Raw genomic sequence first — 15,340 nt, forward strand, 5'->3', positions numbered from 1 at the left:
GCAAGAGGCAGTGACCTGTGTCTCTTAGGAGTGGAGAGTAGAAATTGAACTGTTCTACCATTCCTTCTCTCCCAATTCAGGAATCACCTCAGTGTTCAGGGTTGCCAGTATAATATGTTGAAGAAATAGTAGTTGAAAACAAAAAAGGGGGCATAAAAAACCACTAACTATGCAAAATGGTACTTTCCTAGCAATGAGCTGTTATTCACAGTCTTTTGTTGGTTAAGAATTTGATTATATCCAATTGCAAACTCTATTACATGCAAGATATTTAAGTTTAGGAACCTGTAATCGAATAGCTTTGTATATGCAGTGTTTGAATTTTTGTCCTATGTCTCTTCTGAATATGTCTGCAGTTGTTATCTGGCATGCAGATCGGAGATGTCTCAATATATAGTTTAGTACATGATCAAGCCTTAGAGGATGGTGATTTATACCTGTTTCTTGTATTTCCAAATAAATACAGGTCATGGATTTATGTTATTATTTCTTCAATTTACTGTTTGCAGAAAAAGTATTTTAATAAGATACGACAATATACCATGAGTATAATAGACACATATATGTATTTGTCTTGGATGGCTAGGACAATGGGAATGTAATTTCCTCCAGGACCCAGTGTCCTGGAAGGCAGGAAAGAGGGAAGAAGAGAGGGATCAAAGCACTGATTCCCTGGCTTCCTGACTGGAAATTTAAGGAAGAGATTTCTTGGTAATATTCCGGCTTTGATGAATATTACTGTTGCTCTAACACCTTGGTCATGTAGACCTAAACCTGATGTTACTGTGAAGTTTAGCCACGTTTCAATAATGTATAATAGAATTTTTTTCTTTTTCATGAAGCTATTAAGATTAAATTTGCCTATACAGAGAGCTGAAACATGTTACTGTTCATCAGTGGTTATATCTTTCCTGTTGCAAAATAGATCTCAGTAAAGCAGGAGATGCTGCTGCTCAGTCACAAGTGTCTTACTCATACTATGTTGCCTGGTTGTGAAGGTCTGATTTGGGAGCTCAGTGGGAGTTTATGGGAGCCAGTGCCACTCACAGGTTGCTGCAATTCAAGTTTTTCTGGGTGTTTCTCAAATCTGCCTCCATTATCTTTTGATTCCTGTGCCAAAGTTGCTCATTCTTCACATGGGTTACAGGTACCATACACATTAGACAATATGGGCCTCTCCAGTATGTAACATGACAGGGCTTTATGATTTAGGCATGTGTAAGTTCTAATAAATGTGTATCTTTCCAGTTAGACTTGCTAAGTGCTTTGGTTTCTTAATGTCATGGTAACTCATTTCTTCATGTACAAATGTATGTAGAAAACCGAATTTTTGTTTTATTTTGAATTTTAAATGTCTCAATAACAGAAAATGTAGACCAACTCCCTTTGAAGCCGCTGGGTGTTTTTATTTATTCATTGATGCTACTCTTTTGTTTTCCAATATGTATAGTGAAGACTGGCAAATGTCGGGATCAGGTTCAGTATCGGGAACTGGTTCTGATTCTGAATCAGAGGACGATAGAGAGAAAAGCAGTTGTGAAGAGAGTGAATCTGACTATGAGCCAAAAAACAAGGTCAAAAGCCGAAAACCCCCAAGCAGGTAAGAAGTCATGCATTCGGATACTCTCATACTAGTTCTGAAAAGATAAATACCTGTGAATGAAAACATTAATGCCTATTAAAAGAGAAATTAAAGTTGTTTTTAAAGCTACATAGGATGTTAGTATACTAGTATTTTCTAGTGAATACTTTTTTGTGTGCTGTAACTGAAAATGGAGTAACTGAACATTTATGAAATACACATATTCAGGAAACAATACAGAGAATTTATACTTGTCCCTGTTGAAACATCATTGTTGTGTCATACCTTACTGTCTTCAAGAATTAAGCTAAAAAGTGGGAAAAAGAGTGCAGGACTGAAAAAGAGGCAACTTGATTCATCAGAGGAGGAGGAAGATGATGATGATGATTATGATAAGAGAGGATCACGTCGCCAGGCAACAGTCAACATCAGTTACAAAGAAGCTGAAGAAACCAAGACAGATTCTGATGATTTGCTGGAAGTTTGTGGAGAAGACGTCCCACAAACTGAAGAAGATGAATTTGAAACTATAGAGAAGTTCATGGATAGTCGAGTTGGCCGTAAAGGAGGTATTTTTTTTTTTTTGTCAGTGTTCTTAAGATCCTGGAGTGCATTGTGGTGCAACTTCAGCAAATGTTCTCAGCTGTAGGTCACCTGTGAGGCTTATAAACAGCAATAATTTTAATGTTACAAAAAAGTCATCTCGCTTTGTCTTTTATTTATAAGGATGTTTCTTTTTAAAGCCCATTCTAAGTGTTGCAAAGTAAAATGTAGAAGAATTGCATACCTAAGTAGAAAATAAAAATGAAGTGGACAATAACTCCATATTGCATAAATACATACCATATTGTTATACCACTGTGTGTACAGTTTAGTGATACTTGATCATTATGAACTTTACATAGTGGAGTGGCGAAAGTGGACTAGATGTGAGAGCTGACCAGTAACCTGAATCCTGAAAGATTATCACAGTATGTTCGGGATTGGAAGGGACCTCAAAAGATCATCTAGTCCAATCGCCCTGCCGGAGCAGGAACACCTAGGTGAGGTCGCACAGGAACGTGTCCAGGCGGGTTTTGAATGTCTCCAGTGAAGGAGACTCCACAACCTCCCTTGGCAGCCTGTTCCAGTGCTCTGTCACCCTCACTGAGAATAAGTTTTTTTCTCAAATTTAAGTGGAACCTCTTGTGTTCCAGCTTGATGCCATTACCCCTTGTCCTATCATTGTTTGCCACCAAGAAGAGCCTGGCTTCATCCTCGTGGCACTCACCCTTTATATATTTATAAACATTAATAAGGTCACCCCTCAGTCTCCTCTTCTCCAAACTAAAGAGACCCAGCTCCCTCAGCCTTTCTTCATAAGGGAGGTGCTCCACTCCCTTAATCATCTTGGTTGCCCTATGCTGGACCCTCTCCAGCAGTTCCCTGTCCTTCTTGAACTGAGGGGCCCAGAACAGGACACAATATTCTAGGTGAGGTCTCACCGGGGCGGAGTAGTGGGGAAGGAGGACCTCTCTCGATCTACTAAGCACCCCCCTTGTAATACACCCCAGGATGCCACTGGCCTTCCTGGCCACAAGGGCACAGTGCTGGCTCATGGTCATGCTGTTGTCCACCAGGACCCCCAGGTCCCTTTCCCCTACACTGCTCTCTAATATGTAATTTCCCAACCTATACTGGAACCTGGGGTTGTTCCTGCCCAGATGCAGGACTCTACACTTTCCCTTGTTGAATATCATCAGGTTATTCCCCACCCAACTTTCCAGCCTGTCCAGATCCCGCTGGATGGCAGCACAGCTGCTGGTGTGTCAGCCACTCCTCCCAGCTTGGTGTCATCAGCAAACTTGCTGATAGTACACTCAATTCCCTTGTCCAAATCGTTAATGAATATATTGAATAATATTGGCCCCAGTACTGACCCCTGAGGCACTCCACTAGATACTGGCCTCCAACTAGACTCCGCACCATTGACTACCACTCTCTGGCTTCTCTCCTTAAGCCAGTTTGCAATCCACCTCACTACTCTATTGTCCAGACCACACCTCCTCAACTTAGCTGTGAGGATGCTGTGGGAGACTGTGTCAAAGGCTTTACTGAAGTCAAGGTAGACGACATCCACCGCTCTGCCATCGTCCATCCACCTCGTTACATTCTCATAAAAGGCTATGAGGTTGGTCAAGCATGACTTACCCTTGGTAAAGCCATGCTGACTGCCCCTAATAACCCTCTTATCCTTGATATGCCTTGAGATGGCACCAAGGATAAGCTGTTCCATTACTTTCCCAGGGACAGAGGTGAGGCTGGCTGGTCTATAATTACCCGGGTCCTCCTTCTTGCCCTTTTTGAAGACTGGAGTGACATTTGCTTTCCTCCAGTCCTCAGGCACCTCTCCCGTTTCCCAAGACTTGGCAAAGATGATGGAGAGCAGTCTAGCAATGACTTCAGCCAGCTCCCTCAGCACCCGCGGATGCATCCCATCTGGACCCATGGATTTATGGATGTCCAGACTATTTAATTGCTCCCTAACCCAGTCCTCATCGACTAAAGCAAACTCCTCCATTGACCTGGCTTCATCCGGGGTCTCAGGGGTACAGGGCTCCCCAGGACAGCCTCCAGCAGAGTAGACAGAGACAAAGAAGGCTTTCAGTAATCCTGCCTTCTCTGTATCTTCTGCCACCAGGGCACCCACCCCATTCATCAGTGGTCCTACTTTGCCTCTGGTATTAGTTTTATCTGCTATGTATTTGAAAAAGTTATTTTTGCTGTCCTTGACCCCTCTCGCCAGCTGTAACTCTAAGGAGGTCTTGGCTATCCCAGCTGCCTTCCTACATCCTCTAGCAGCAGCCTTATATTCCTCCCAAGTGGCTAGCCGCTGCTTCCATGACCTGTAAACTCTTCTCTTATGTTAGCAAGGCTAAGCCTCTGAGGTTATGATTTCAGTTACTGCTGTACTAATTGTATCAATACAGTGCAATGTGTGGAGTGACTACATAATGTATCTGAAAAATCAGTGGTGCACTTGAATGTGAACTCTTAAAAATATTTCGTGAATAGTGGTAGGTATGTCATATTTCTAGCAATAATGGGATGCACTATCTAGCAGTTCTGCTTATGTGCTTGAGTCTACAAATGAGGATCCTAATTAAAAACAAAACAAAAAAAAAAACCCAGCATCACCCTGGTCCCCTTGCACTTCAGAACTGCCTTTCTCTATTAGTTATACCCAGTCTCTGAAGTTTCTGATTAATCTCAGAACCTGCACGCTTCTTCCTCTCAATTTTCTTTTCCCATGCTGCCCCAAATTCTAGTATTTCCTGTTCCAGTGCATAGTGTTACTGCTGTGGTCAAAGCCTTTGGAACTAAGCTGCTTATTTTTCTTGCTCAGATGATGTTGCTGCTTGTGCTGTTTTTTGCTGTTGCTGCTCTCTGTTGCTTTATATGGCCCCTGCAGCTTGCTGGGCTCGTTTCCCTACCTGACCATTTTCACAGAAAGGAGCCTGTTACCTGTTGCTAGTTTGGTTCAGATGCGATAAGGACTGTACTGAAATAAAAATGTTCCCAGATTAGATAACAAAGGCAGAAAAAAGTAGTAAAACATGTTTAGGAATAAGTAGCTTTATATTATCCCTAGTAGTAGGTTATTGAGGTCTCAAGGCTGACCAAGCATAATGTTAGATGTCTTTTGTATGCTCAGGAGATGAGAGTAATGTAACAGAGAAGACGACTAGCAGCAGTAGTGGAGCGTTTCCTGGTGATCACTTTAGAAATGCAAAGAAAATCCTCGTGAGAAAAGATATTGTAGGTTAAGTGCAGAAGTTCTGGTTACTTCTTTGATTTTCTTTTGACTACCTGTGCATGTGTTAACATACCTACATCATAACTGTTCAAATAAGAGTAACATGAGAGCTGTAGATATGTCAGGTATGTTCTCTAGAAGTATCATTAATTGCATTCTACACTGCATTTCATTCTGGTTAACTTATGACAATGTACACTTAATGCTTACGATGTGCTTGCTTTCTCAGCCACGGGTGCTGCAACCACCATATATGCAGTTGAGGCAGATGGTGACCCAAATGCTGGGTTTGAAAAGTCAAAGGAGCCAGGAGAAATACAGTATCTTATTAAATGGAAAGGTTGGTCACATATCCATAACACTTGGGAAACCGAGGAAACGCTGAAGCAACAGAATGTTAAAGGAATGAAGAAACTGGACAACTATAGGAAAAAGGATCAGGAAACAAAGCGATGGTGAATATTTTATGTAGACTTGCATGATACTTACTTTGTAAAACTTAGATGTTATGATCTGTTTCTGAGACCTGTTACCTGTTTTTGAGGGCATAATTTTGAGTGTCTATGCAACTGGAAGACAAAAGCTTTACAAGTTGAAGTCTTCTTAACATGTTCCTGCAAGATAATCTTCTGAACCTGATTTTAGTGTGTGTTATAAATAGAGTTTTGAAAAGATGGGTAGTGTTTCAAAATAAATTACAAATTGTACCTTTTAGTAATGCTGTCATTATACTTTGTTCAGAGTTCTTCAGGAATCACTGTAGAAGTTAGTGTTTTCCTGAGGCATTAGCTGTTTCATATTACTTTGAGAATCTCAGTTGTCTTGGCTCAAACATGAGCACAAAATGCTTAAGAAATCCATACATTTTAAATCACCTTTTTAGTGTTCAGTTTTATTAGTATGTTTAATATAATCAGTGAATACTGGTGGGATTTTTAGCAACTTAATCATAAGATGTATTCTTGTAGAGTGAGCCACCCTGAATACTTTTCCATGAAGGTACACTGTAAAGTACACTGCTTATTGTTGAGAGTAGGTGTTCTGAATTAGCTGCATGACTTGTACCACCTGTAGCTGTAGTAGTTGTGTCTCTTCATGAGCATTCTCAGTCATTAATGATGTGGAACCTAGGCCAGATGCAACAATTTTGTAGCAGACATTTCTAAGTTCTCCCTTCAAAAAAGCTGTTGAAGCAACATTCCTGTGAAGCTTATGTTCAGAACTTTGGAGTTGCCAAACTTTCTTGGGCTTAGAACTGTACAATGTAATAAGTCTTGTAAATTAATTCACATTACAGGCTGAAAAATGCTTCTCCGGAAGATGTGGAATACTACAACTGCCAGCAGGAGCTTACAGATGATCTGCATAAACAGTATCAGATAGTGGAAAGAATAATTGGTATGTTACAAACTTGCAGACAGAAAACACGGTGGAGAATTCAGTATGTTCACTGCTTATATATTACATTTGTAGTTAAGAAATTTAGAATATGAATTTCACTAACTTTTAAATCCAAAACGAAACTTTGAGTAAAGAGAAAAGTTGTCATACTGTCTGTGCTATGAAGCTAGCTTATGTTGTCTTTCTACCTAAAATTAGTATTTTCATAAGATACAGAAATAAAATACTCTCTGGTGCATTCTGCAGCTCATTCAAATCAGAAATCAGCAGCTGGTTATCCAGATTACTATTGTAAATGGCAGGGTCTGCCTTATTCAGAGTGTAGCTGGGAAGATGGTGCTCTTATTGCCAAAAAGTTTCAGACACGCATTGATGAGTACTTCAGCAGAAATCAATCCAAGACCACTCCTTTTAAGGATTGCAAGGTATGTTGTTTGCAATGTATTTATAATAAGTTGTACTCGCTCTGGCTGGGATAGAGTTAATTTTCTTCATAGCAGCCTGTATGGCCCATGTTATAGATTTATCGCCTAAACGGTTTTCATAACACATTAGTGTTTTGGCTGTTCCTCAACAGTGCTTGCACAGTGTCAAGGACTTCTCTGTTTCTTGCTGTGCCCTGCCTGCCATGAGTAGGCTGGAGGTGGGCAGGGGACTGGGAAGGAACACAGCCAATACAGCTGACACCAGTTGACCAAAGAGATATTCCATGTCAGTTAATGTTGTGCTCAGCAACAGAATGGCATGGGCTGAGCAGGGGGCTCAAAAGTGGCTGCTACTTGGAAACTTGCTGGTCGTCAGTCTGATGGTGAGTTAATGTGTTCTTTCACTTGTGGGGTTTTTTTGGTTATGGATTTTTGTTTTGATTGGTTGAATGTTTTTCCTTCACCATGTTTTATTTTGACCCATAAGTTTTTCTATCTCATCAGTTCTCTACCCTGTCCCACTAGTGTGGGGAGTGAATAAGCAACCAGTTGTCAGCTTAGCTGCCAGCCAGATGGAAGCCACTACATCAGTTGTAATAGTAAAAATGTGAAAATCTTATATGAAACCAAAGATAAAATACATAATATGAAATATATTTTGAAGAGTATTCAGCATAGTAATAAAGATCTATAGTAATAGATATAGAAAATTTCACTAGTAAGAGTAGCTTTTTGTAGATACCAGTCCTCTGCGTTTTTACTGACATTCGAAGATGGTCTTGTTTAATATCGTAGCTTATTTTAAAAGTAAACTTTGAGTTAAAGTCACTCATGTTGTTAAATTTAGGTTAGCAATCAAACTAATTTCAACTTGCAAATTGCTTGGTGTTTTTATATGGCGTAGTTTTTGTCAATGGATAAAGACTAGACTTGGTCACCCAGTAGATTCCTAATACTATTTTTTCTACAAGAAGACACGTTGGTAGCTTCAGACAATAGTAGGACTGATGATGAATTTGCTTTTGACAGGTTTTAAAACAGAGGCCAAGGTTTGTTGCGCTAAAGAAGCAGCCATCTTACATTGGAGGGCATGAAGGTTTAGAGTTAAGAGATTATCAGTTAAATGGATTGAATTGGCTTGCTCACTCATGGTGCAAGTAAGTATAGATGGAAATGAGTTTTCTATGAATTGTAAAACTTTGAAATTTATTTTTCTGCATTTTTCTTTGAAGGTGGAGGGTTTCATACAGTAAGCTCAAAGTAGAGGTATGAAGGGAGTGGTTTTGTTCTAAGTAGTACCAAAATTTATCATTCCATGGCTATTCTCAAAAAACAGCTAAGCTCTGTTGTTGCTTTGATTTTAATTTTGTGTGGGGGTAAGTTTTATTATTAGAAAACAAACAAGCCTAAACCAGTAAAACCAGAAAATCCAAAGCAAACTCTTCTGAAATGTCAGCATGAGTGTTATACTTTTAAAATTAGATTCATGAGGAATACTTACAAGTTTTTTATTACTTTTGTTAATTGAATTCAAGTATTAATTGGGGGTGTTGGAAATTGTTTTTATGGGAAAAAATGGAAATAAACTTCTTCAAGGTATATAGTTGCAAAATCTTGAGAACTTGTATGAGTGGTTTTTATGCTCATGAGAGAATAACTTCTTGTCCAATCCCTCTCCTTCTCTACACTCCCCCTACATTTTTTTTTAGAGGGAATAGCTGTATTCTTGCAGATGAAATGGGTCTGGGTAAAACAATACAAACAATTTCTTTTCTGAACTACCTGTTCCACGAACATCAATTATATGGGCCTTTCTTGCTGGTCGTGCCACTTTCTACCTTGACATCTTGGCAAAGAGAAATTCAAACTTGGGCTCCTCACATGAATGCTGTAGTTTACTTAGGAGATATAACTAGCAGAAATATGGTGAGTATTTCTCATTATCATTGGAAAGGCTTGTAGATAAACAAGACACTTCTTATTTCTATCCTCTGCTAATCTCCAGTATTTTGGTTAGGACTGAACAAATACTGAAATGCTATGTATTTAAGATGCAAATTGAAAGCTCAGATTTTGATCTGATATAAATGAGTGGGAAAGATTTCTTTCCTGCTTAATAGTGAACAGGGTTAAAAATTTAGTCTTACATTTGAAAACAGTTTCTCTTCTGCCATCTGATTATTTGGGTGGATATAGTAAAAATAATAAGTATGTAAGCAAGGCATTCATTATCTTAATTTATTTCTTGAAAAGTTGTGTTTTCTGAATGTTAGTGATCTTATCCATTAAATTAAAAAAATATTTGTAGAAATTCTTTGTTGTTTTTTTTAGAAGTTCAACAAAATATTTTTAGAGTGCTTAGACAGGTTGGAAGTTCAGTCTTGTGTATGTAAATATATTCTGCTTCTGTTACGTAATTACATTACTGTATGTCATTAAACATTTACATTGCTGCAGTACTTAAATTCATCCCAGTCAACACGACACGTTTTTCTCTAGCTTATAGTTCACTTCATTCTTTTTGTAGATAAGAACTCATGAATGGATGCATCCCCAGACCAAACGATTAAAATTTAACATACTTCTAACAACATATGAAATTTTGCTGAAGGATAAGGTAATTGCGCTTCTCCAGGGAGATAAAATTTGTTTCTCCAGTGTAATACTCTATAGCATGCATTTGGTTTGTGGGTCATTACATTTGTGGAGACTGTGATAGCTTTTGTTTTTGGAGGTATGATAGTGCATGGTTTGGGTTTTAAGGCGGGGTTTTGTGTGTATATATATATTTTTTTTTTAAGCACTTAAAAGATTTTTCTCTATGCATGGTGAGGCTTTCAGCCTTTTTCCATTTTGTTAAGTCAGTAATGCTTCTTTATTTTTTCCAGTTTGCTTGGGATTCTCATTACTGTAATAATCTCCTCCCATCTTCAAGAGCTCTGCTTTTTTGCAGTTCCAAACCCCTAGCCCCAAACACGATACAGAACTCTGAAATCCCATATAATTTTCATTTGTTATTTTGCATACAGTAGTATGTGTACATGTATTAATACTGTCCCCAGAGTGGTAGCACACAGAGTTATTGTTAATCCTTCTAACAGTATATGGAAATTCTTTATATATCGGAAGCAGAACACTCTTACTTGATTTGTTTCTGCCTACTAGGAAGAGGAGGTCAATAGTAATTTTTTTTTCCCTTTTTTTCTTGTCAAGTAAAAATTAATGTGGGTCAGACTTTTGGCCATTTTTTTCCTTTTAAACTTAATTTATACTTTCTTGGTTTGCTTGTACAGACTTTCATTGAATCTGGCAAATGTAAAAGATGTAATTAGTACTAAAAAACATAGCTATCGATGTTTTATTATGACAAACCAAGAAGTGATGGCATTTATAGCTTGATTATAAAATGTGGGAAATTGTGCTATATGTTTATTTGTATAATGTTTCCCTCACCTCCCATTTCTTTAAGTCATTCCTTGGTGGTCTGAATTGGGCGTTCATAGGAGTTGATGAAGCTCATCGTTTAAAAAATGATGACTCTCTTCTATACAAGACTTTAATAGACTTTAAGTCTAACCATCGTCTTCTTATTACTGGAACCCCTCTGCAAAACTCCCTCAAAGAGCTCTGGTCTTTGTTGCACTTCATCATGCCAGAAAAGTAAGGAAGAGTTTTACATTATTCTTCTTAACATTTTTTTGGTCAAGTTTGTTATTGTGAAGTGAGAATAAATAGAGGTGTAGAGTTATGTTGAAAGTTATTTTACATATTCTATATAAAGTAGATAGACATATTTTTTTCATGCTGCTCCTGATAAGTAACACTGGTGACAGTTTTCACCATTTTCAATTTTAGCAGTCCACAAAAATGATGGATTGACTTATGCAAAATGTATATTAAGTAGTCTCTTGCTCTCTTGCACACACTCCAGCCATGCAATTCTTTTCATGCTGCTCGTGATAAATGTAATAATGGAATTTCTGCAACCATCTAGTTGAATACCCTTGGAGAAAATGTTGGTTTCTACTTGGGAAGTTAAAAGTCAGTAATCTTCATTCTGTAAATGTATTTACAGGCCAAGTATTTGGAATTTCTTGTGAGATGAAAATTCAGGAATTGGGTAAATTAAACAGAAGGGAGCGGGGAAGAAACCAAAATGTGTGGTATATTTATACATATCCTGTGCTTCTTTTATCTTTGTTCAGTTTTGCTTCTTCAGGTTGTTCACAGTATATCATTATTTGGCATTCATTCTTCATTATGTTGAAGGTTTTCTTCCTGGGAAGATTTTGAAGAGGAGCACGGCAAAGGAAGAGAGTATGGTTACGCAAGTCTTCATAAAGAACTTGAACCATTTCTTCTGAGACGAGTTAAAAAAGATGTAGAAAAGTCTTTACCTGCAAAGGTTGAGCAAATTCTGCGGATGGAAATGAGTGCATTGCAGAAGCAATATTATAAGTAAGTAACAAGACTTTTTAAGTTGTGCTGGTTTAGTGATATGTCTAAATGCAATTTACTGAGGTACAGCAATTTTTATAATGCAATTTGAACCTGAATTTGCTAGAGTTTCACAATGGTAAAATTCTGTGAAGCAAGGGCTCAAGAATTACACTGGTCTGATGTCAATTTATGTAGCTTCTTCTGTTTGTCATGTTTGTACATTCTTTTGGGAGCTGCTTTTTTTCTTTAGTTTGTTTATTTTTTGAGAGCTTACACCTGATCTGTTTCTTCATCTGGTTAGAAATTACTCGTATTGTACATCTTATATCTTAGGTGGATTTTAACCAGGAATTACAAAGCCCTCAGTAAAGGTTCAAAGGGCAGTACTTCAGGCTTTTTGAATATCATGATGGAACTCAAGAAGTGTTGTAACCATTGCTACCTCATTAAACCACCTGATGATAATGAATTCTATAATAAACAGGAGGCCTTACAGGTAATGTCACTCTATAATTAAAATCTGTTAATACAATTTTATAATGCTTTGACAGTTTATTCTTATTGAAGTATATTAAGAAAAAACAGGTTCTCTGGAAAATGTGCATCCTGGGTTTTACAGGTAAGTAAACTGATTTTTGTTTCTTGATTGAATTACTGACAGATTGAATCATTTCACAAAATCACTTCATCTCAAAAGATCATATAGTCCAATCCCCCTGCCGGAGCAGGAACTCCTATAATGGACAGATAACTGACTAAATAAAGTATCTCTGATTTTAATTACAACTGAAGGAAAAGGAATTAGTTTGAAACAGGCTGTTTATTTTCATGCAAAATAAAATTGAGACCTGTTTTAAACCTAAGTTAAATAAAGCAGCTAGGCAGGTAAATGTAATGTGAATACACATGACTGGCAGTGATATACTGGTGATCTATGTGATAGCAGAAAGTCATCTGCAGAATGCTTTTAAGCTTTTTTTGTATTCAAATACTGTTCCCTGTATGCCTGCAAACAACCTAAGTGAAAGGAAATGAAAGTAGCAAGCATCCAAAGCTCAGCCATTTTATTATGGTTGTTGCAACAGATGGAAACAATTATGACTACCAGAGATGGTCTGTTGTGTTTTGGTTTTTTTAAGGTTAACTAATATTTGTACCAAAGCTGTTGAGAAGCACAGCAGCCGATAAGAAGACTATTGTTGTTGATGCATGTTATACCAACATTAATGTGGCTAAACATTTTTTTTTTTCTGTAAGCTTGCAAGTTGGTAATTTGAATACATTCCCAAAGCTACTAGTTTGTGCAGTGACGAATATCATGCTCCTTTCTGACATAAAGAATAAAACTCAAAATTTAACATTCCCCAAAATTCTATCCCACGCATCTTCATCTCAAGAGGCCTGATGTTTTCAATATTATATTTCACATTTGCTTGAGTTTCTGTGCTGATTATTCCCGATGGAGCTAAGAAGGCTTAACAGGCTTTAGGTGGGTTACACTGTTAGGCACCACAAACAAGATTCCTCTCACTTCATCTTGCCTGAGAAACTTGATTGATAGGCTTTGTTTAAAAATAATTAAAGGGTTGCAGCAGTACCTCTTTCTTTTCAAGAGATGGGAAGTGCAGAGAAAGAAACACTAAGGTAGTTTTTTCTCAGTTTTATGTTTTATTGGTTACCAAATTTCAGATTTTTTACTTGGCAGAGAAGACCTCTCTGCCAGTTATGAGGACTTACCTCATAACTGCTTGAATTCTTAAGCCCATATATTTACTTCATATTATTAAAATATGACTTGAGAGGGAACTGAACAATGTGTTTCTTTGAAAAATATATGAGTTAGTAATCCTGTTGGCTTGTTAGATTCAACTAAAATTAGAGTGAATTTTCATGTTCAGTTCATGCTACATACTAGCGAATGTGTTGTCTTATGATCACATTAATTTGGTGGGTCTTTTTTATAGTTCTAGGAGATTATATGTTGTATGTGCATTTTAAATGATAAAATTTTTTTAAATGTTAGAATTTGCCTGCTTGCATTTTTTTTTTCCCACAGGAACTGAAAGAAAAGCAAACCTCAAATGAATGTCTAACCAGTTGAACTGTGTGTTTAGTGTTGAGATGAACTTGTTTTGTAATATGTATTTCCTGTTTTTGTAGCATTTAATACGCAGCAGCGGGAAACTAATCCTTCTTGACAAGCTACTGATACGTCTGCGAGAACGTGGCAACAGAGTACTCATTTTCTCACAGATGGTGAGGATGTTGGACATCTTAGCAGAATATCTGAAGTATCGTCAGTTTCCTTTTCAGGTAAGAGTTGTGGTAGTAGCCAAGAAGCTTTGACCTTGAATATAAGAAAAATCTTTTCTTTACTCTGAGGCTGACGGAGCACTGGAACGAGTTGCCCAGAGGTCATGGAATCTCCATCCTCCTTGACATTCAAAAGCCACCTGGACATAACCATGTGAAACCTGATTTAACTGTCCCCACCTGAGTAGGGGACTTAGGCAAGATGACCTCCAGCGGTCCTTTCCAATTTCAACTGTTTTGCGATTATATGATCTTTACCACTTTGCTTAAGAAAAGATAAAAGAAAATGTGGTTTTGTTCTAGAAAGACTGGCAATTGCTATATACTAAGTAGTATTTTGAAAGGAAAGAGATTAATTTAAAAATTTTGTGCAGTGTTGCATTACTTTTTTCACCTTCACATAACAGTTTTGGCAGTCGAGAATTCAAGGTGCTCTGAGATTTTGTATAGAGAGTATTAGAATATTTTGAATATAAAATTGCTTTTTAACTATAGTATTCAATCTCTTTAGAGACTTGATGGATCAATAAAAGGGGAACTAAGGAAACAAGCACTGGATCATTTTAATGCAGAAGGATCAGAGGTATGGTATATTTTTCCTAAGGAATTTGGTCTTTTTTTTTCCAAGAAATAAAAAGAAAACATTGCACGAAAAGGGCAGACTGGGAAGTGAGGAATAAATCAATAAGGTGGAAAATTCCTTGGTTTTGCCTAGATTATAAGGTTTATATCTTTTTTTTTTTCCTCAAGGAGGAGGTTAAGTAGAAAGTACATAACTTATGAAATGGTATTTAATCAGTTGTGTAGTTATGTAGTCGGTTATGTAGTTATGGTTTTTTTCTAAAGCTCTCTGTCAAAAGTGATTTTAATTACTATATAAGAGCTGTAGAAATTTAACCTCAGCTTTGCTGTGTAGAACTTAACCCAACAATGTTTCAAAGAGCATTGAATTTACACAAGCAGTTAGCATGAAAAAGGTTGTTTGGCAAGGGGCAGAACTAACTTGTCTATATGCTTGCATGAACACCCATTTTTAATTGTTTCAAATCTGGTTTCTGTTATCTTCATTTGTTGCCACCTACTTACTTGCCCTGGAAGAAATAGAGAAGAACCGATTTTTAGCCATTCTTTGCAAGCAGCCTGTGAATATAAGTGTCTGTTACAGATTCTCTTCTGGGTTGGAAGAGTTTGTAGCTTATTTCGCATTCCTAATGCTCAAGCCATTTGGTACCTTGGTCAGCTTAAATCTTTTGTCTTACACTGCCAGATCTTTGGGGAAGGGAGGGTTTGTTTTTGTGGGTGGCTGGGGTTATTTTGTTTGTTTTTTTAAAATCGGTGATTGAAGGGTAGCATTTGTCAGTTGCTGCTGAGCTTGTTTCTGGT

The 15,340-nt window shown here is 37.5% G+C and overlaps 1 protein-coding gene across 2 annotated transcripts in view; it reads left to right on the forward strand.

The window, feature by feature from the left end:
* Positions 1–15,340, forward strand: part of CHD1 (chromodomain helicase DNA binding protein 1) — a 61,524-nt gene that overhangs the window by 26,622 nt on the left and 19,562 nt on the right. For both annotated transcript variants that reach the window (XM_082075547.1, XM_082075546.1), the window contains exons 6-18: positions 1,451–1,600; positions 1,883–2,151; positions 5,608–5,833; positions 6,676–6,776; positions 7,026–7,204; positions 8,234–8,361; positions 8,914–9,130; positions 9,732–9,821; positions 10,674–10,864; positions 11,474–11,662; positions 11,978–12,140; positions 13,805–13,957; positions 14,469–14,540. In XM_082075547.1, coding sequence (XP_081931673.1) covers positions 1,451–1,600; positions 1,883–2,151; positions 5,608–5,833; positions 6,676–6,776; positions 7,026–7,204; positions 8,234–8,361; positions 8,914–9,130; positions 9,732–9,821; positions 10,674–10,864; positions 11,474–11,662; positions 11,978–12,140; positions 13,805–13,957; positions 14,469–14,540 — 2,128 coding nt within the window. The remainder of the gene's footprint in view (positions 1–1,450; positions 1,601–1,882; positions 2,152–5,607; positions 5,834–6,675; positions 6,777–7,025; positions 7,205–8,233; positions 8,362–8,913; positions 9,131–9,731; positions 9,822–10,673; positions 10,865–11,473; positions 11,663–11,977; positions 12,141–13,804; positions 13,958–14,468; positions 14,541–15,340) is intronic.

This window comes from Streptopelia decaocto (assembly GCF_964273445.1).
Source record: "Streptopelia decaocto genome assembly, chromosome: Z".
Taxonomy (NCBI): Eukaryota; Metazoa; Chordata; class Aves; order Columbiformes; family Columbidae; genus Streptopelia; species Streptopelia decaocto.